The sequence below is a fragment of the Triturus cristatus genome, chromosome 4_2 (assembly GCF_964204655.1).
Source record: "Triturus cristatus chromosome 4_2, aTriCri1.1, whole genome shotgun sequence".
Lineage (NCBI taxonomy): Eukaryota > Metazoa > Chordata > Amphibia > Caudata > Salamandridae > Triturus > Triturus cristatus.
Genome location: NC_140586.1, coordinates 650,194,647 through 650,217,029, shown reverse-complemented (window position 1 = coordinate 650,217,029; position 22,383 = coordinate 650,194,647). Strand labels below are relative to the sequence as shown.

At 45.1% G+C, this 22,383-nt stretch overlaps 1 protein-coding gene across 4 annotated transcripts in view; it reads left to right on the top strand.

Annotated features, from left to right (window-relative positions):
* The window catches only part of RAVER2 (ribonucleoprotein, PTB binding 2), a 418,859-nt gene that overhangs the window by 252,579 nt on the left and 143,897 nt on the right, over positions 1-22,383 (top strand). For all 4 annotated transcript variants that reach the window (XM_085602376.1, XM_085602379.1, XM_085602377.1 and 1 more), the window contains exon 9: positions 20,895-21,142. In XM_085602376.1, the coding sequence (XP_085458502.1) occupies positions 20,895-21,142 (248 nt within the window). The remainder of the gene's footprint in view (positions 1-20,894; positions 21,143-22,383) is intronic.

Here is a 22,383-nt window from a genome sequence, read left to right as displayed (position 1 = left end):
TCAAAGGCATATTATGACCGCTTCTTACAGAGATGTTTTGTCAGTGACCATTTGAGGAATTACCAGTTGGTGGTCTCTAAAAACATGCTGCAAGTAGGCTATTCATAAAAGTCTGGTGATGAGATCAGTTTGCTCACCTCTTGAGGCTCCTCCCATAGAATTTACAGAAATAATCGGACCCGAGGGCCCTCTTTCAAAAGCATAGAAGAGCAGGGTTCTTTAACAAACTTCTCTTTGTCATATTAATTAACTAATTGATAAAGACTGAAGTCCTTTACCAAAGGAAGATAATTTAAAGTTCTGTAAGATGCTTTATCGCTGTTCTTGATGGACCTTTTATATCCATCAAGAATAGCAACTGCCCTAATCTTTCGGTCCAGATAGAGAAAGTTGAAAAGCTGGAGACGTGGTCTTCTAGACATTTAAGTGACCTAACCAATTGAAATTTCTGTTCTCGTAGTTTTAGTTTCCTTGCACATGACAATTCAAACATTTGGCCACCCTTACAAATCTTAGGAAAAGGGACACAGGTGTTGCTCATTTAAACATTTCTCTGAACGTTAATTTAAACATGCTTAGGTGATCTTTTTGACTACTCAGATTAATGTTATTGTGTTTGTATGATATGATAGCTGGACTTGTCCAAAGAAATGTTATCTGCAAGTGTGTTCATGCATCAGGGTTAATTCTGCTCCATGGTATTGTGGTCAGTTTGAGAGTGTGTGGTACATCATCTTTGTCAGTTCAGATGAAAAGTATTTTTATTTTTTTCCCTATAGCGGGCATGGTTTGAGGTTGTACTCTGCACTACAATTTAAGGAGTCCCAAATTCGAAAAGTAGTGCATACTGAGAAAGATTGTTGAATTATGTATCTTGTTTTTGTACCTCAGAAAGTAGCATATAGTACAGCAACCAGTCTCTGTGTATTCCCAAAGTTAACATTTTGGGCCTTTAGGGGGACCAGGCAGTGCGGTGGCGGATGTGTGCATGTTGAGATGATTGGAGCTATTCCAGGCAGAACTGTTTTAAATTGCTAAGTTAAATATTACTTTTCTTTTGTGGAAAACTAGTCCTTGCTGTCCAATCCAATATTGAGTATCACCCACTGCATTTGCAATATCTTTATGATCTCCTACTCAAAGTTACAACTGATTACTTGACTTCTCAAGTAGAATTTGTAGCAAGTTAGAAATTTATTTCATGATTGGCGTCTCAAATTACATGGTGTTGTTTGAGACGGTGGAACTTTCAGAGAACTCTGTAAAGCTACAGAAATGTTTTGAAGAGCAGCAGAAATCCAGAAGTGCTAGATCCATGTCACATTTTAAGAATAACCACTACCTCTGCAAATGAGTCAATTTTAGATCAGTTATATGTACATTTTAAAACTGTATATCCTTGAACTTGCATTGACACCCCAATTGCTGAAACGTGCATGAATAAACTGGAATTCTAAGTGATGGTTGTGTGACCCTTGGATCCAGTTTCCTATGCTGTCCTTTGCTATAATAAAATGATCCTTTGTAACTATCCTAGGATATGTGCACATTTGTTGCACACTTTAATTTGAATTAAACGGTTTTCCATCTATTTTCCTTACTCAAGCTTCATTCCCTCATTGAGATTATGTGGCAAGGAATTGCTTTTTATTTTGTAAGAACCAAGTATCCCCAATATATTGACATATGCTTTAAAAATTATAGTAAATATCAGTTTAATCTCTAGAATAATTAGTTTAGTTGTCATATTGGCATCAACTGGCAAGGGTTGATTTCATGTTAAGAGCACAAAAGTAGTAATGACAGCCACCTGTCACTCATAAAGATATGCAAGGTTGCTACTTTCTCTCTCCATATAGGCATTTAAAAAATATGTTTTGATTTCCTGGAAGTAGAAAAAAAAAAGTTATTACAAAATAGTAATGTAGAATCTGTTCCTTTAAATAGTACACTGAACGCCATGGGTACTGATGAAGTACTTTTAAAAAAAATTTCAAGTAGTTTTTTTTGAAAATCTTTTGAAAAATGTAACACAAAGAAAACAAGGAGACAATGAACATAAATACCAAATAGAAAATAAGAGACATAAGTGATAAGAAAAGCAGGTGGGCACTGGCGAAGGTATCCGTCATTCTGTATAATTTGTAACAACGAGATCAAGTCATGTATGCTAAACATTAGAGTCCGTAATATACTGATTAGCATATCTGAAAGAGACACGTTAGTGATAGATTCCTTACCTTAGAATATCCCCAGGCGTCCGACTGGATCCGTAAAGTTTTCGTCAGCAGTACCCCTGCGCGTCGGCAGGCGTCGGCGTACGGCTCAGCGTACGTCGCTGGGGTCGTATCCGCCGAGATGACGTCATCGGAGCTACTTAGACACGCCCACGCGCACTGACGTCAGTTCTTTCTTTTTCCGCGCAGCAGAGCAGTTCCGAGAGAGAGCTGTACCCCTAGTTAAAAAAGTTTTAACTTGGTTTCTGACAACTTGTTTTGTCGAGTACTTGACTCCTGGTGCAGTAGGGATGCCCGGGTTTAAGTCCTGCAGGGCCTGCCGCCGAAACATGTCGGTAGCGGACCCGCATGACGTGTGTCTCTTCTGCTTGGGGCACGCCCATGACCCGAGGCGTGCCCCGATTGTCGGGCCATGGCACCGAAAGTTTTGCGGGAGCGTTCCCCCAAGTTGTTGGAGGTCCGACAATCGGTTCCGCGCCGATCGAGTTCCCGATCCCATGGGAGGTCAAGGGACCGGTCGCGGAGCCATTAGCCTCGCTTGTCCGAATTGGGGACAGGTAAGTCTAGGAGTCATAAAAAGTCAAAGAAGCGACGTCGCTCTAACTCTACCCCTCACCTGTCGCTGGACGCGGTGGAGGGGGCGGGCAGTCACTCCCCCGCGGCTCCGTTGGAGCTTCCGTTGTTGCCTGCGGCCTACCCACCCTTTCCGGGACCGCACGCGACTTCGGACGAGGTGCAGGCCTTCATGTCGGGCTTGCGCCATTTGTTTGCCCCGCCGGGTCCCTCCGGAGCGCCTTCGGGCCCCGCGGATCTGTCAGAATGGTTTGCCTCTGTGCCGCCGCCTTTGGCCTCGGCTTCGCCGGCACCATACCCTGCGGCGCCACCGGCATTGGCGCTGGCCCTGGATCCGGCCTCAGCGACGGGCGCGGCGCTCACGCTGGACGGCGCCGAACTGGGACTGGTATCTTACCCTCCCATTCCATTCCTTGGAGGGAAGTTTATCCCATTTCCCAGGGCACCTTGTCCTTACCGGCCTCTTCAACAACCGGTGGACGAAGGGGGAGTACTGGGAGGTGTATGAGGACCATCTTGCAGCTCAATGTGAGGATGAGCCTGAATGGGAGGCGGTGTGGAGGGTACAGTAGATCTGGATTTCTCTCCACACACTTGTACTCTGTCCCCTTCTTACGTGGCCACGGAGGAGGTTGGGACTTTTCCAGTGGTGTTGCGTAGGGCGGCTGAGGCTCTTAACCTCGAGCTCCCTTCTGTACCCATCAGGTCCAATCTCCTGACTGAGGTGCTGCAGCCACAGTCCTCCTCTGCGGAGCCGTTACTGCCCTTCAATGAAGCGCTTACTGATATCCTGTTGAGCACCTGGATCAAACCTAACACAGGAGCTCCGGTAGACAAGGGTGTGGCACGCCGCCATCGCCCGGCGCTGGGCGATCCCAGCTTTCTCACACAACACCTGACGCCTGAGAGTCTGGTTGTCCAGGCTTCTGCCTCGCCGAGTGTGTTCCATTCTGCTCCTCTGGACAAGGAATCTAGGAAACTGGAGCAATTTGGGAAAAAGATTTTCACATCTGCCAGCTCTGGGTTACGAACATAATATAAACAATGGTTCCAAAAGGAAGCAGTTACTTGAAATTGAAATAAATCAAAAAGCAACAAAATTTCTTAAGAAGAATCACAAAACACAGCATTAATAGATCATCCAAATAATCAATATTGCACAGTGAATTACAATTCGAAAAAACAACAATTTATTTTTTGGGTTTTCATTTGGAAATCAACTCATTTGAATATGGACAGAAATGAAAAGGCTGTATATACAATATTTGTAAAAAAACGACGCAGTGACAAAGTGAATAAAGTGACTAAGTGTAGTTGTGAAAGTGTAAATATTTACAATATATGCACGTGATTATCAATAAAAGCCAAGTATACACAAAATTTTTTTGCAACAATTTGCAAAGAAGTCCGCAGCTTAATTATGGATAAAGAATAAACCTTGTAAGGCACATGTCCTAATTTTTTATGGTATATACAAGGAATTTCCAATTGGTAAGGGACTGTAGAACCGCCAACGTTTCGACCCTATATCAACCAGTCGTTTTACATAGTCATATCGGGTCTTCTTCAGGACACAGGAGGTGTATAACAGCCTAAACAAAATGAATATATATAGGTCAGTGTCTAAGCTGTGTTAAGGGTTTTGAGACAAGGAGAACAAGAGTTTCCCCATCCACTCACCTAAATTGTAGGTGATGGGACAGATGTCCACCAATATGCCGCAGTTGCCACTCGATATCAATCGGAAGGGACTACCTGGTGACATGTATGCACATTAGTACGCATATATTAGATGCAAAAAAAATTTTAATTTGAGGCATTGAGACCATATAAAATTAATTACCAGAATCGTAGAAGATCTTGACTGTTAAACAGATTCGTCTTGGTCTAATTAGTAAGTCTTTTTTCGTCTTTTTCTCTGATTAACGGGACCTGTTGTGAATTGCTACAGATATAAACCCAGATAAGAATAATCAAAATGATATTCATATGACAAATACTAGGTACCATTAAAGGTTAGTAGTTCGCGTGATGGCTCACCTGACTTCAAGGTAGAGACTTTACGTATAACACTGCAGGAGGCACAGTCATCAGGACACGAGTTCAACTAGAAATGCATAAAGCAACCCACATTTAGTACCACAAGGGTCGTATAGTCTGTTAGAAATTCAAATAACCCCGTACTTGGGTCATAATTATAAAAATAGAAATGTGGCTTGATTCCTTTCACTGATAAATTATAGGTACGGTATCCTCAACACTATCCCGATGGGGATCTACTCCCCAAAGGCATTGCCTGGTTACAAATCGATATATTCACTGCCAACGTGCACCATTCAATTCACGACACACGATTTAAAAGTGTGGGTACCCGGTGAGCCAATGATTAACCACTACAAACAAATTAACCGATCCGCCGTCACTTTACCGGTAAGTCAGTTAACGGCCTACTAACGATAAAAACAACAAAGAACGGCACAGGTGTACGGCAAAGCAGTTGAGATGCCTCCTACCTGATGCTTTTTCGTAGTTTCTCTTATTCAGGGGGAGTCCGTCTGTTACACGCAGCCAGCCCGGGCGAGAAGCGTGCAGCAGCTATATTATGGCTGTCAACGGACATAGAAACAGGACTGTTGTGGGCCATGTCAATTGGTCTCTCCAAATAGACTAATTCTTCGTGCGTATAAGGCAACAACTACAGTGCCAAATTATTTATGTTCTATGTTTACACGCAGAGTATCTGAATCGTGCAAAAATATAATATTTGGGCAGAAAATACAAATTCTCAATATTTACATGGCATTTCAGATTATCTCTTCAATTCCGAGTTTTCGATAACCCTTTCCTTATATTAAGACAGTTTTCAATCAAGTTGGACAAATAACCCGCAGTTAAATCGGGTTCCTTTGCCAGAGTCATGACTCAAGAGACAGTAGCAGTTCTACTTAGTAGTGTAACAACAGTAGACAGGTGTATCAGCTCAGACAGTTCACATAGACCAGTTTCAACATTGCTTTACACAGTGCGTATACATAAAGCATAGCTGTTTGAGAAAGGTTAGTGTATCTTATACAAATTAAGTAACATTAAGAAGGTTTTCATTGAGTATGCATTTTATACACCATAAGTTCGTCGCGACTGAACAGACACAATGAACATGACAAGGAGTCATACATAAGTATGAATGCTAAACAAATTTGTCACAGACAGGCTAAGTTTATGAATATCTCTACTTATCTAAAGCATAACATGCCAAGTTGTTTGTTGGTCTCCTCATTTTCATTGAGCCCTGTCTTTACAGAGTCCAGAGAGTGGATCCATCTACACTCCTTATAGTTGAGAATGGAGTGAATGTTACCCCCTCTCGGATGCAGCCGCACCCTCTCAATTACTGTCCATCTCATACTATCCGGTAAATGGTTGACACTTAGAAAATGATCCACCAGAGGTGCCCCTTGTGTTTTACATTTGATCCTGCTCATGTGTTGTAAAATTCTACACTTAATTTTTTGTGTAGTTTGCCCTACATACACTTTATCACATGGGCAGTAAATTGCATAAATAACGTTGTTACTATTGCAGTTAGTAAATGCAGGTCGTGTGTAGCTTTTTGTACCATAAACAAATACGGGGCCTTCTATCGTGGACACGCAAGCTTTACAGCTGCCGTATTTTTTGTGGCCCAAGATCGGTGGTAGTGATAATTGTGAGCGCAAGTCTGGTTTGGGGGGACTCTGAAGGTAGGCATTAACCACAGCGTCTTTTATACTCTTGCCACGTTTGAAAGCAAACAATGGTAATTCAGCAGTCCCAATTTCTGTAGCCACCAAGTTCCAATATTTGACTATTGTTTTCTTGATTGCTTGGCTGTCTGGGTTAAAGGTGGTGACACATACCATTCTATCATTCGCCTTTTCACTTTTTTTGGTCTCTAGTAGAGTCTCTCGTGGGCAATACCACGCTCTCTTTTTGGCCCGTTTTAAAAGAGTACTGGGGTAACCTCTGATATCCTGTTGAGCACCTGGATCAAACCTAACACAGGAGCTCCGGTAGACAAGGGTGTGGCAGGCCGCCATCGCCCGGCGCTGGGCGATCCCAGCTTTCTCACACAACACCTGACGCCTGAGAGTCAGGTTGTCCAGGCTTCTGCCTCGCCGAGTGTGTTCCATTCTGCTCCTCTGGACAAGGAATCTAGGAAACTGGAGCAATTTGGGAAAAAGATTTTCACATCTGCCAGCTCTGGGTTACGGGCGGTGAATACTGCGTGCCTGCTGGGCCGCTATTCCCATTCTGTGTGGGACACCGTGGCACAGGTGCTGCCTCAGTGCCCTGTGGAAGCACGGGCGGTTGTCTCCCAAGACATTACCGAAGGGAGAGATGCTGCAAAATTTACTATTAGTTGTCCCCACTGGCGCTTCATAACCTCGGACAGGTGGGTTTTTCAAATAGTCCAAAGGGGATACTCCCTCCCCTTCGAGTCTACCCCTCCAGCCATGCCACCTCAGTACCACCGCATGTCGGGGGATCACTTCGTCACTTCTCCAGCAGGAAGTTGCGGCCCTCTTGGCCAAGGGGGCCATCGAGCGCGTTCCAGAAGTAGGTCATGGTTGTTATTCCCACTACTTTGTGGTTCCAAAGAAGGTCAAGGGCCTGCGGCCTATCTTAGACCTCCGGAACGTCAACCGCTTCCTCCAGAAGGAGAAGTTCATGATGCTCACGCTTGCTCAGTTCTTGTCTGCCCGAGACCCGCAAGACTGGATGGTAGCATTGGACTTGCAGGATGCTTATATTCATATCCCCATCCTGCCGGCTCACCGGCGTTACCTTTGGTTCACGGTAGGCCACGAGCACTTTCAGTTCACCGTGCTCCCTTTTGGCCTTACCAGCGCCCCTCGGGTGTTCACGAAAGTGATGGCGGTGGTCGCAGCTCATCTGCGCAGATCGGGGGTTTCAGTCTTCCCCTATCTCGACGACTGGCTGTTGAAGGCGGGCTCGCCCCAGGCAGTTGTCTCCCACCTCCAGACTACGGCCGACCTCCTGCCTTTGCTGGGGTTTTCCTTCAATGTGCCGACGTTGCACCTGATTCCCTCTCAGCTCCTCTTCATCGGAGCGGTTTTGGATACGGCACAGTTTCGGGTTTATCCTCCCGAACAGCGAGTCCGGGACATTTGGGCTATGATTCCGATCTTTCAGCCCTGGTCCTGGGATTCAGTCAGGAAGACCCTGAGGCTGCTGGGCCTCATGGCCTCCTGCATCCTGCTAATCGATCATGCCAGATGGCATATGCGGGCTCTGCAGTGGGACCTGAAATTCCAGTGGACGCAGCATTGGGGAACCTGTCCGACTACGTCCAGATTTTGGAGGGCCCTGCACAGGACTTGCAGCGGTGGCTCACGAACCATCGTTGGGTCAGCAGGATATCCCTCTCCCTTCCCCAACAGGAGCACACAGTAGTGACGGACGCGTCCCTCGCGGGATGGGGCGGCCACATGGGAGATGCGGAGATCAGAGGTCTCTGGTCTCCGGAGGAGTCCAAGCTCCACATCAATCTTTTGGAGCTCAGAGCAATCCTACTTGCACTCAAAGCATTCCTTCCCTCTGTCAAGGGGAGAGTAGTGCAGGTGTTGACAGACAACACCACCGCCATGTGGTACTGCAACAAACAAGGCGGGGTGGGTTCGTGGACCCTAAGTCAGGAGGCTCTACATCTCTGGACGTGGCTGGAACGTCAAGGCATTTCCTTGGTGGTTCAACACCTGGCAGGTACCCTGAACGCCAGGGCGGACAAACTCAGCCGTAGATGCATGTTGGATCACGAATGGTGTCTTCACTCGGAGGTTGTGCAAGGTCTCTTTCAGCAGTGAGAAGAACCTTGGTTAGATCTATTCGCCACCGAAGAGAACGCGCAATGTCAGCAGTTCTGTGCGTTGGCGTTTCCAAGGCGGCACTCGCTAGGCGATGCTTTTCGTCGCATGTGGTGTTGCGATCTGTTGTATGCCTTTTCGCCTATACCACTTCTGCCCAGAGTGTTGAAGAAGATCAGGCGCGACCGGGCCCAAGTCATTCTTGTGGCACCGGACTGGGCTCAAAGAGTTTGGTATCCCGAGCTACTCAGTATGAGCACGGATCCCCCGATCCTACTGCCTCTTCGGGAGGATCTCCTGTCGCAGCAACAGGGGACGGTCCTCCACACGAACCTATCCAGCCTCCACCTCCTTGCATGGAGATTGAGCGGCGACAGCTGATTCCATTTGACTTGCCCTCCGAAGTCTGTAATGTGATTCTGGCAGCCAGGTGTCCTTCCACTAAAACAGTATACGCCTGTCGGTGGATAAAATTTATGGCATGGTGCACAGCGAAATCTGTTGATCCTCTTGCTGCCCCTCTTTCTGAGGTCCTATTGTTCCTTCTTTCTTTGGCTCCGCAGGGCTCTGCTCTGGGCACTATCGAGGGCTACCTTTCTGCTCTTTCAGCCTTTCTTAGGCTGCCTGATCAGCCCTCTCTTTTCAAGTCCCCAGTTGTCAATCAATTTCTCAAAGGCATTACTCACCTTTTCCCTCCCATTCCTTTTGTGATGCTTCAGTGGGACTAGAACCTGGTTCTCACATACTTAATGTGCGCTCCCTTTGCGCCTCTTCATAACTGTCCTTTGCAGTTATTGACTTTGAAAACTGTCTTCCTGGTGGCCATCCCCTCCGCTTGGCGGGTGAGTGAGCTCCAGGCTCTTTCCTGCAAACCTCCTTTCCTGGCGATTCATCCGGAAAAGGTTGTGCTTCGACCGCGTCCCTCCTTTCTACCAAAAGTAGTCTCTGCCTTTCATCTCTGGCAAACTGTCACTCTGCCCACTTTCTTTCCGCCTCCACACCCTTCAAGAGAAGAGGAGAGGCTCCACCGTCTGGCCCCAAACGTGCGCTCTCAACCGCACACAACAGTTCCGGGTGGATGACTAGCTCTTTGTTGGCTACGTGGGCGCCAAGAAAGGCCCGGCTGTGCACAAGCGCACTATCTCCCGATGGGTTGTCTTGTGCATTAAAGCCTGTTACTCTCTGGCTAAAAAGGGCGACAGCAGCTACTACAGCATTGCGACGTGGTGTCACCCTGCAAGACATCTGTCAGGCGACCACTTGGGCCTTGTTGCATACTTTCACTAAGCACTATTGCCTTGACAGTCCGGAGAGACGGCTTCTTTGGCCGTTCAGTTCTCCGTGACTTTCTGGTGTAATCTCACTTCGCAGACCCACCACCAGGGTTGGTATTGCTTGGGTATGTATTTTAAGGTAAGGAATCTATCACTAACGTGTCTCTTTCAGATGCACAAGTTACTTGTGTAACGATATATCTGTAAGAGACATTAGTAAGTGATAGATTCCTTACCGCCCGCCCATCCTCCCTGTTCTGCGAACTGTTCTCTAGGGTTCAGGTCATCCCTTTTAGGGCCCTAGTTCTATTGCACCAGTAGTCGGTCTCTAGCATGGCTCTGCGCGCCTGGTGCGGACAAGTTGTGTACAGGACTGACGCATGGGCGCGTCTTAAGTAGCTCCGATGACGTCATCTCGGTGGATACGACGAGGAGCCGTACGACGATGCCTGCCGACGCGTAGGGGTACGGCTGACGAAAACTTTCCGGATCCAGTCTGACGCCTGGGGATAGTCTAAGGTAAGGAATCTATCACTAACTAATGTCTCTTACAGATATATTGTTACACAAGTAAGTAACTTGTGCGTATGGTAACACAGTGGTACGCCTTCCAGGATAGGACTGTCTCAGTACAATCTGCTTTAAGGTAGGTTCTGCTATACAACAAATAATGAAATAAAAGCAATGGCTCACGGTAATGATCAAAAGGTGCATTGGGGGATATCTGTAGTAAGCATTCGAGGTGAGTATGGTATAATGATCGGCTAGAGAGTCAACTCCTAGGGGTCGTCACGGAGGCTTAAAGAAGGAGTCCATGGAATTCCACATTTTCCTGTGGACTGAGCGCCACGGGGAAAGTTGTAGAGCAGTATTTGTGAGAAAGTGGCTCTGTATATACTGTTCCCAAATAGGTACAGGGTGTACAGAGTCCAGAGGTTTGGCAGAGGCTAAAGTTTGATATAACCTTACTCTCTAAAGTGGTAGCTTGGTCGAGCAGTAAGGCAGTATACGAGGACAGTGTAAAGCATTTGTTGCACACACTCAGCCAGCAAATGGTCTCACACACTCAATAACTGAACTCTAGGCCAATGGTTTCTATATAACAAATATATGGTTGGTTTATTTTAGAACCAACAATAGGTATTAAAATATACTTTCTCAGAATGAGATGCTTTATATAAATACTTTTGCAATATGCAATTGACTTTTGTAGAAAGTTACAAGTGGTTGCAATAGGCAACACAATTTTAAACACAATAATGCATTGAGTTCAATGGAAGTTTCAAGTTATTTGCCGCAGATTACTTTTAGGATTACTTTTGAAATTCCAGGACTGGATCCTAGATTCAGTCCTGGGTCAGTACTTGGAATCAAGTGATAAAAGTCGGCTTAATTACTGTGATGATTTTTAGACAATATTTTGCTATTTTAAAAGTTGACAGAAAATATTTCATAGAAAACAGTCAATGGTTCCTTATGGCAGAAAATTCAAGTTGCAGGTATAGTATGTTCTCGTTACTTTTGTAATCCAGTACTGGGTGCCTAGACTCAGTACTGGGACCTTTATCCAAAACAGGTAAGTAATTACGTTTTCAGATATTATACGATTTTTTAAAGAATATTTAAAGTTTGCAGAAATTGACAGAAGAAATTTCACAGAAAAACAGTCAATGATTTCCTATGGGAGAAAATTGGGTTACTGGTAAGTACAGATGTAAGTATTTTTCAGAGTCCGTGTTGGGCACCAAGATCCAGCACTGGGAGCTCACCTAAGAGCAGGTGAGTATTTTCGTTTTCGTTACTCGGCTGATTTTTGGTGAATATTTTAAGTTTTGAAAAGTCCACACTTAGAAGAAATTTCAGGAAAAGCCAGTCAATGTTACCCTATGGTGTAAATTGAGTTATCGGTTTAAAGGTAGGTACTCGACTGGCAGAGTTAAGGTTCTGGGCATAGACTCAGGGGTCTCCCAGGGTCAGGTAGGTACAGTTGGTTCACCCTCAGCGGCACAAGGGCGGCCGGGTGCAGAGAGAGTTAGGCCCAATGTTATCCTATGAGAGGTAGGGGGGCCTTGGTTGGTGGCTGCCGACTAGCAGGCCACGCGGCTGTGGGAGCCGGGCTCCTGGTCACTTACTCAGGGCAAGTGGGGAAGTAGATAGGTGTAGAGGTTGCACTGCCAGGGCCACTCGGGCGGCTGGGTGCAGGGTGCTTCTGAGCCTTCGGGTGCTCAATTGATTTCAATGGGAAATCTCCGGTTTAGAAAAAGACTGCAAGCTCGGGGACGAAGATTCTTCAGGTGCCACCACCACTTAGAGAGGTAAGTTGGGTAGTTGGAGGATAGGTAGGTACCCCGGGATTGGGCACAGGGGGCCGTGGGGCGCCGGGTGCAGGGGTGCCTTTTGGTGTTGGGAAATCTTACCCTCTGTTGATCGCGGTTGGGGGAGGGCACCTGGTTCTGAGGCTGTAGGCTTCTTCAGGAGTGTCGAGGGAGGTCCGTGGGTGCCAGACTCGGGGGTCACAGTCGCCGTGGGGTCGTCCTCGTGGTCTTTGTTCACTCCGGCACAGGCCAGGCTTGACGGGTGCAGAGTGTGCTGGTTTCGCGGTTCCGGGCTGCTGCCAGGGATTAAAAGGAGATTTTGAGTAGAGCCTCTACTCATGGGAGTCCCAGTGGGCTTAAAGTCAAAAGGTAGCCAGGTCCTCCGGGGTTTGGAGGATGCTGGCCACAAGAGATGCCGGGTTGGAGCAGGAGCAGGTTCGAGGGTCGACAGGCCGGTAGGGTTGGGGCCAAAGCAGTTGGTGTCTTCCTCTTCTTAGCAGCTGCAGGGCAGGTCTTCTTTCTTCTAGCTCTTCTTCAGATTTTGGAATCTGGGGAAGGAAGGTTCAGAGTGCCCCTAAATACTAGATTTAGAGGCGTTACAGGTAGGTGAAGGGCAGGACCAATGGGTCCCTGTCCTGGGGTGGGTACACCCCCTATCCTGCCTCTCTCCTGTGGGAGGGGGGCAGTAGCCTAGTCCTGATTGGGCAGGGCTTCCCATCTTCAAGATGGCGAGAGCCCGGAGATGTGCTTCACCTTGCCTCCCCCACCTGAGGGGTGGGGTTGGCAGGCTGGCACATTCTCTGGCCTTATTTGGGGTTTCCGGCCAAGCTTCCCGCCAGAGTGGGGGGTTGCAGTGGCCTGGGGAAGCTCACAGAGGCGGCATGCCTTTGAAGCTTCCCCCTGCCCATCCTGGGGGAGGAGATTTAGCACCTCGCCCAGGATGTGCATTGTTGTAGACCCAGGAGACCAGGGGCTCTCCTACCGATGGGGTCCAGCAACATGTCTGCTGTGTGGCAGCCTAGGCAGCCTCACCACAGATGTGGGTTGTAGGTTAGGTTTCAGGGGCCATCTGTGTGGCAGCCTAGGCAGCCTCACCACAGATGTGGGTTGTAGGTTAGGTTTCAGGGGCCATCTCCAAGATGCCCTCTGGGGTGCTTGGTACATTAAATCCCACACTGGCATCAGCCAGGGGTGTCTTCTCTGGGTCCCCCCTGGACCCCCTTCCCCACAGAATCTGGAAGGAATACGGGGCCGAGCTCTTTCCCTATTTACGACAGATCTGTGGTCTATCCTTGAGTACGGGGGAGGTCCCTAAAAACTGGAAGGAAGCAGTTGTGACCCCTCTTCTAAAAAAAAAAACACGCTTGACCCCGGGTGTGTGACCAACTATCGGCCAATTTCTCTATTGCCATATGCTGTTAAAATTCTGGAACGCATCGTCCGTAAGTCTCTATCCCAATTTCTTGAGGAGTATTCACTCCTTGACAAGATGCAATTTGGCTTTCGGCCCAAGCACGGTACTGAAACAGCTCTTGTTACCGTGCTTGATGATATGAGGATGCGGGCGGACAGTGGCCAGTCAGTGATCTTGGTGCTGTTGGACATGTCAACGGCTTTTGACACTGTAAACCACGGTATACTGTTGGAGAGACTTAAAGACCAGGTTGTGACCGGTCGCGCCCTTGACTGGCTTTGTTCTGATCTAACAGACAGTGTGCCTTCAGCCGTTCTCCGCTAACAAGTCTTCCTTACAAAAGGGGGTCCCGCAGGGCTCAGGGATTAGTCCTGTGCTCTTTAACATCTATTTGCAGCCTCTCATTCCGCTTATTAGATCTTTTGGATTGGAGGTGGTGAATTACGCGGATGATACCCAGCTCGTGTTTTCCTTGGAAGGGAATGATTCCATTTCCTTGGAAAGATTTCACGAGTGTATGACTAGCACAACGAAGTGGCTTAAGAACTGGTTACAATTTAACAGCTCCAAAACTGAAGTGGTCCTGTGTTCTTCCAGAAGATCTGATCAGCCTGTTTTACCCATCTTTCAGCTGTCCCCTACTGGCGCACCTATTACCCCTTCTAGCACAGTACGCAATCTGGGGGTGATGGTGGATCAGGATCTCCAACTGAATTCTCAAGTTAACAAAACGGTTGGCACTTTCTTCTCGCTAATCTGAGTGCTGAGAAAGATCCTCCCTTTTTTGCCTAACTCTGCTAGAACGCAGGTTGTGAGATGCGTAATTCTCAGCAGACTTGATTACTGCAACTCTCTATATCTGGGTGCGCCTAACACCCTTATCGGGAAGCTGTACAGAATACAGGCCATTGCAGCGAAACTCGCTTTAAATAGGCAGCCAGGGACCTCAACCACATTAGCCTTGCGAGATTTGCATTGGCTGCCGATCCACCGGTGAATTCAATTCAAAGCTCTATGCACTGTCTTTAGGGCAGTTCATGCAATGGGCCCTAAGAACTTGCAAAGACAATTCAGCTGGTTTTCTCCAACTAGAAACCTTCGTTCTGCTTTTGCATTTCTGATGAATGTAGTCCTGTTCAGGCGGTCCAGAAAAGGTGGCCGATCCTTCTCTGCCGCTGCTTCTCGGCTATGGAACACTCTCCCTTTGGATCTACGTCAGGTCCAAAGTCTTATGGATTTCAGGAAAAAGTTTAAAACGTTTTCATTCCCTAGGCTGGAGTAATTTTTCCTTCTGATATTATCTCTTTTCCTCCCTTTCTGTGTCACACCTCGGCTGCCCCTATTAACTTCTGGTGGGGACTCTCCTTTTTAAATGCCAGGATACCCGTCGGGTGATAGAGCGCTATATAAGCACCTCATTACATTACATTACAGTGTGGGTTTAATGTGATGAAGTTTGATACTAAACTTCTCTGTCTTCAGTGTTGCCATTATGGTGCTGTGGAGTTCGTGTTTGACGAGCTCCCAGCACCATATACTCTTAAATGGCAGCACTGCACTTACAGTACCCAGGAATGGACCTGGGTACTGTAGGGGCACAGGGCTCCTGCTCCTGTGTCCACACCATTGGCATAGGGCACCCAGCTAGAGGGGTGGCTGATGGCCGTGTAGGTGGTGGGCATGGCACACAGGGATGTGTGTCATGTCGACTCTTTGTTTTGTCTTGTACCCAGACACTCAGCCTGCAAGGGCAGTGTGTGTGTAAGGGTAAAGGGCCTCTGAGGGTGGCACAATGAGTGCTGCAGCCCTTAGGGGCCTTCCCTGGTCACAAGGCCCTGGGTAACTTGGGTACCATTTACCAGGGGCTGACATGTGGCCAGGGTTTGACAGTTTGGGTTTTGTGTTTTTAGGGAAGGAGCATAGGCCCTGGGCACCTGATTGGCAGGAGTCCAGGGCAAACTTAGTCAAAGTACATTCAGCAATTCAGCAAAAAGTGGGGGCATACCATGCAAGGAAGATGGCACTTTCTCACAGTATTGTCACGTCTCAAAAAGATTAGCCATTCCTCCCACATCTTAAAGTTGATTAGTTTGAAATTCTTCCAATTACCCAAAATAATTTTGCATGCTTGGGGGTGAAAATTAAGTCAAGTAGATCCTGTTCATTGTCATTCTGTATTTGTGGATCTAAGTATCCTAGCAAAATATATGAGAATTCTCTGTTCGGTCTGTGTAGAGTGTGTGTTATGTATTCGTAAACCCTTTCCCAGAACGGTTGCAAGGCCGGGCAATAAAATAACATATGTGGCAGGTCTCCTACATGAGATTCACAGTTCCAGCATAGGGGAGATTGAGTGAGATTACGCTTGTGTAGTTTAGCTGTAGTCTAGTAGGTTCCATTTATGATCATGTTTTTCGTTTGAGAGAGTATGGGGGAGACTTTATTCCTAAAGGGAGTCAAATGTATGTGTTCTCAGTTAAACTCAATAGATTTGGCGTTGGGTTCCGCTTCCCATTTCTTTTCATTGACTGTAAGATCCTTACATGCTTTGGTCAGGTGTAGTTTATATATGCTAGAAACTGCACGGCCGCTTTTGAGGTGCTGGGATAGTCTGAGGGGTAGAGAGGGGTTGACTGGTCTTATAGGATGTTTAGATATTTGGACTTTAAGTTTAAAGAATTTATACAAGTACATGTTAGTCAGATCCTTCTCTGTTTTTAGCTCGGAGAAAGATTTAGGGGAGGTGTCCTTGTATAAATCTTGGATGAAGTTAACACCTTTCTGTGACCAGTCCTGCCAGAAGGTTAGGTTGTCATCTATTCTTAGTTTGGGGCTACACCAAATTGCAGTCATGTTGTATTTGTCAAGCTTAATAGCGCAATGTGTTTCTAAGCGTAAAAGCACCTGTTTTGTTTTCTGGATAATATATTTGGAATGTTGTAGGAAAGACGTGTGAATTGTCATGATAGCGAGAAGGGGTATATTCTTAACTAGGTTTGCTTCGACTTCCAACCATATGGGACGATGGTGTGGCAACCAGGCTGCCCCTTGTTTGCAGAGGAAGGCCGTTTGTTAATGTCTAAAGTTGGGGAGACCAATTATTTCTCTCTTTTTTGCCTGTTTGAGTTTTACCAGCGATATTCTAAATTTCTTCCCTTGCCATAGGAAATTGGTAAAGGCCTTGTCAATATTCTTCAAAAAGTCTTCAGATAAATTAATTGGGAGCATACTAATGAGATAGTTAATTAGTGGCAATATCATCATTTTAATTGTTCCTATGCTTCCCCACAATGATAGAAAGTTTGGCGACCATCCAGCCAGTAGATAGGAGATTTTCTTAAAAGTGGATTTTTCGTTCTGTTCTAATGTAGTTATGAGATCAATAGTGAATAATAGACCCAGATATTTAATTGGTCCAGGTTGCCTTGTCAGACATGTACCCCGCAGGATTCCCTTACTGCCCAGGGAGTTTAGAAGCTTGACTTCTGTTTTATCTTTATTAAGTGTGTAGCCTGAGACTTCAGAGAGCTCCTGTATTGTGTTCATAAGGGCCGGTATAGCTGTCTCAGCCTCTCTCGTGATTATTAGAACATCATCCGTGTATGCGGCCACTTTGAAAGTTGTATTACCAAATTCTATCCCTGGGATTTCTATGTTTTCCTTCAAGTGTTGGAGGAACGGCTCTATAGCTAATACAAAAAGTGACGGGAAGAGAGGGTAGCCTTGTGTGGTGCCTTGTCACAGTGCGAGTGAAGAGGAAACTGCACCACCAGCCCTTACATTGGCTCTAGGTTCATGATATAACACCATGATCTTTTGTATCAGTGAGTTACCCAAGTTGAACCCTTCTAGTATCATTCGCAGAAAAGCCCAGTCAACTTTGTCGGACGCTTCTTCCGTGTCTAGGATGATAGCAACAGTAGTGGATTCGATCTGCTTAGCTTTTTCAAATGCGTGGCAAAACATCCTGGTGTTATCGCTAGAGAGCCTATGTCTACGGAAGCTTACTTGCGAGGGATGGATAAGTTTACTAATATGTTTTTGCAGGCGGAGAGACAATATTGTAGCGTATATTTTGCAGTCAAGGTATATTAGTGAAATCAGCCTATGGTTTTTTGTGAGGAGCGCGTCTTTACCCTCTTTTGGGATGACTGTTATGATTGCCTCTGCTGTGGTTCCTGTGATTTTGCCTGTGTTTGCAACCTAGTGGTATAAGTTCAAGAGGGGTTGTCTTAAGTGGCAGAAGGTTGCATTGTATCCGTCTGGGCCTGGAGCTTTAACAGATTTTAGCTTTTAATGGCTGTGTCTACTTCTTGTAGGGTAATAGAGCCATTGATGGAGCTCATTTCCTGGTCAGATAAGGAGTTGAGTGAGATCTTGTCTAGAAATAATTTAATCTTCATGGGATTCAGTTCCGTGTTGGAATTGTACAGTTTTTGGTAGAATACCTGGAACATATCAACAATTTTAAGTGGATTAGTGTGGATATTACCTGTATCATCCTTAATAGCTTGATGCTGTTTTTCTGCATTTTAAATGTAAGGTATGAGGCTAGGGATTTCCCGGCCTTGTTGGCCTCGCATAAACGCAGGCTTTTTTGTTTATTAACCCAGACCCCTGCCCTGGTATTAATATTTTTATTATATTCATATTTCTTGTTTAGTATCTTTTTTAGCGTTTGCAAGTCCTTCTTAATTATATGAATCTTCTCTAGTTCCGAGATTTCTTTCTCTCAGGTGTATAGTTTCTCATTGGCCTCTTTATTCATGTTTTATTTAATTTAAATTACAATTCCCGTAATCGTGGTTTTCAGTGCCTCCCACCTGGTAAAGGTGCGATGTCTCGTTTTCCTTGTTTTCTGTCAAATAATGTTTAATCGCTTCTTCAATAAGCGCTTTGTTTTGTGTTGTAGTTAAAACATCATTAAACCTCCACGGGGTTCTTTTAACGGAGGATTTGAGTCTGTAATAGTTAGTGTTATGCAGGAGTGGTCTGAGATGACTCTCGGCTCTATGGTTGTTTGGTCAATTCTGCTAGTTGAATTCCCTGAAATCAGGAGATAGTCTATGCAGGAGGATGAATTATGTGGGTGAGAATACAATGTGTACTCCCTTTCTGGCGGGTTCTGTAGCCTCCATGCTTCTATCATATTGAATTTACTGCAAAGCTTTTTGAGTGCTTTTTGAGTGCTTTATGCGCCTTATTCGGTCTGAAATTGCAATTCAAGTTCCTATCAAGGTTAGGATCCATTGGGTGATTTAAATCCCCCCCCTCTAGTATGAGTGTGGCTGAATCGGGGATCTGGCTAATCTGCTCTCCAATTTCATCCCAAAACTCTGGGTCATCATTTGTGGGAGCATAAATGTTAACTATGTAAAGATCAGAGTTATTCTTAGTTTTGTTATGACCCATGTACCTTGCTAGTTGGCTGTGTGCAGGTTAAGTCTGTCCTGGTTTTCCTAGATATCAGTGTTAAGACTCCATTTTTCGTGCAAACTAAAGCAGAACCCGCCGCATCTGTAAATTGGTAGCCTTTCAGTGAGTTGGCTAGGTTTGTATCTAGTTTAGTTTCTTGTAGGAGGTTTATGTCTACCTTTTGTTTCTGGATATAGTCAAAAATCTTTTTCCTATTGACCGGATGGTTGAGGCCTTTTAACATTCAGTGATATTATTTTATTGTTTTGTTGAGTTGGGGATGTCATATTGTCGTGAGTGAAAATCGATAATCGGTAACTACAATGATTAGTATTAGCTTCTTAGATACATATATTAGGTACTTCAGTATTCTGCGAAACAAGCCAAATACAGATATCTCGATAATTGCCTTTTGTCTAAGTCTGCCTTTCACCTCGTGGATTATCACCTCAGAGGTTTGTGTAGCTGTTGGAGCACAGTGTGAAATCTCAGTGTGAAAGAGTTTCCCTGTTGCGACCCTCTTCTGAATGTACCAGAGTTTCTTAGAGCCATTGGTTAAAAGAAAACAGCAATAATTATGTGTAAAAACACAAAGATAAAAACAGCAACCAATCAAAAATACTAATGCAAAAATACAAAACCTCTCTTCCCTTCCACTCCCACTAACCATCCCTTCCTCCCCCAGTAGAAGCGTTAGACGTGACGAAAGCAGGAAGACTCTTCCCTCTCGGGGACGCTGTTATACATGGGAATTGCTTCCCTTCCCACGGATCTAAGCCTTCTGAACCTACCTAAGGGTCTTGTGAGACAAGAGTGTTAAGCGAGTTAAAACACAATTATGAAATGCTTTGAATACCACCAATTATATAGACTTAAGGAAGTGGTCTATGAACCAATGTAGCTTGACAACGTGGTGTGCGGTTATTAAAACTGGTGTAACTCTTTCAATAAACGCAAGCATTACTAGTTATAGGCCTTCAAAGAAGTATCATAATGTCACAAAATCATAAGACAACGGAGTCAACTGTAACCATAATATGGTTGCAGTGAACATTCATTTCATTTATAACTCAAGTTACCACGTGGTAGGAACTATCAGCTCTAGGTGCAGGCCCCTGGGTATATGCATTACAGTATATATGCTTGGGGCCTGGTACCTGATCCAGGTGACCTTTTTCCCAACTTGTTCAGATAAAGTACTTAATTGCAAATTATGGAAGATAGAAGTAATCAGTTAATTCCTTTCATTCCTGTAATTGTACATTCCTGAATTCCTTTTAATAGTTACCTTCCACCAGACATTCTGATCTTATCCCTCTCTAGCCTTTGTAGACCTAGCTAAGCTAGCCAGAAAAAAAGATTTGTTTGCAAGACTGACATGCAGAATTTAGGGTTCAAATATGGATTGTCGGGTGGAGTGGCCTGGTGGAGGAGTGTCAGTTATAAGTCATTCAAGCCCTTTCCAATTAATTGAGGCATCATTTAGGCTCTTTAGTACAGTTGTTTTGCCATGTCAAGGAAAAAATCCAGATGCCAGAAGTAACGTAATAAATACAAATAAAGCTGTCTCTACAGGTCAAATTGCAGGTGAGTGGAATTCATTTCATTTAATATACTAGAATTCAATTGACCAGAAATGTAGGAAGCAGTGCTGCATTTGCCATTTAATGTCTCATTGTCTCCTAATTTAGCATGTAGGTGATCGGCACACAGCATAGTTCTTGCAGCATAATTTTATGATTCATAACAATATTTTGGAACAAACCTAATAGAAAAGTTTCTTTGTATGTTTGTCAAAACAGGCAATGCAACACATACTGCAATGCAAGCAACAAAAATGGGCATTCTGCCATTTTTTCTAAATCAGCATGCCGGTGCCCCGCTGATATCAGGACTGCCTCAGGAGAACCAGTCAAGTAATGTAGGATTTACAGAAGGAATCATGCCGGGCTCAAAAGCGTTTCAGAACTTTCAAAATGCTGCTACAAGATCCCTACTAGGGGAGCACAACAGACAAGCTCATTCAAAAGCCAGCAATCCAAGTTCAGGGGTAAGGAAATTCCAGAGTTAGAAACTCTAATTTTTCTATTTTAAAGTTACACTATTTAAGAAATTCATCAAAATGTGCAGCATCACCTTTTACTATTTTGAATGCCTAGACAACAGATATATGTAGAAATTAATGTAAAATGCTTTTTGCACCCGTATTATAAAATCTGCTAATGTAACCCTGTAATTACAGTACTCGTGTAAAAAGGTTATTTATTTTTTCCCCAACAATTATTATTGTTTTTAGTCAATCCATTAAAGCCTGATCGGCCTGCACATATATATAGCATCAAGAGCATCACAGGGCCCGATGATACTGGAAAGAAGTACCGAAACAACCCCCAAGAACAAGCCACAGTCACCACCCACCCACCCCCAACCTCCTCCCCTCCACCCCCCATTTCCCACTGTGGGAAAGGTGTATTTTGAAAATTGAGCTATCCAGAGTAATACAAAATCTTCTGTGTCTTTTAGTCTCCCAACTTTTCGAACTGTCTTATTTCACTTTCAGGCAGATCTGGGAAGGAAGCCTTTCAGTAGGAATGAATAAAGAAACCGAATCCAAACAAATCCGTGACTCATCTAATTTTACCTGCCTCAATTTTGACACCATTTTTGTGTTTCTTTCATCCTCGCCTGGCGGGCTTCACTGCGACAGGTCTCCCCACCTTTCAAGATCAACACATTGGTCAGGTTTAACAAAATGATCCAGATGTTTTCATCATAGCTACTGTTCTTCATCATGTGACCTTCAGATTCACCTCTGGCAAGGGTCGCATTTGTTGATAACCATACCATCTTAAACAAGGTCTTGGTCAGAGGTGCAAATAAACCTAAATTCTAAGTCATTTTCGGAAACGCTGCATCACTGTTCCTCTGTCATTTGCTACACCTGGTTCCAGGTCTTATCGAACCGGTAATGGTGTTATTTCTAGCCCCATCTTCATCTAGATCTCTTCCAACACACCTACTAAGGAGTGAAAACCTCCTGAGAAGGACTCTCTCTTTCTGCATGCAGACCATCCAAGTGATTTATTTATGGTAGCTGCAATCCTCCACAGTGGCTCCTGAGAAGGAGTATGAAAATGGACACAGCCGGTAGAAAGTTTTGTGGAACATCAGCAAAGGCTGTCAAAAATGTGAGTTTAATTGCCTTAATCAGGCAGTGTGGCAGATCTCTCTGGGAAACTCTTCAGAGATTTCAAGAAAATCTTCCTTGACAAGATACACAGGACTTCAGAG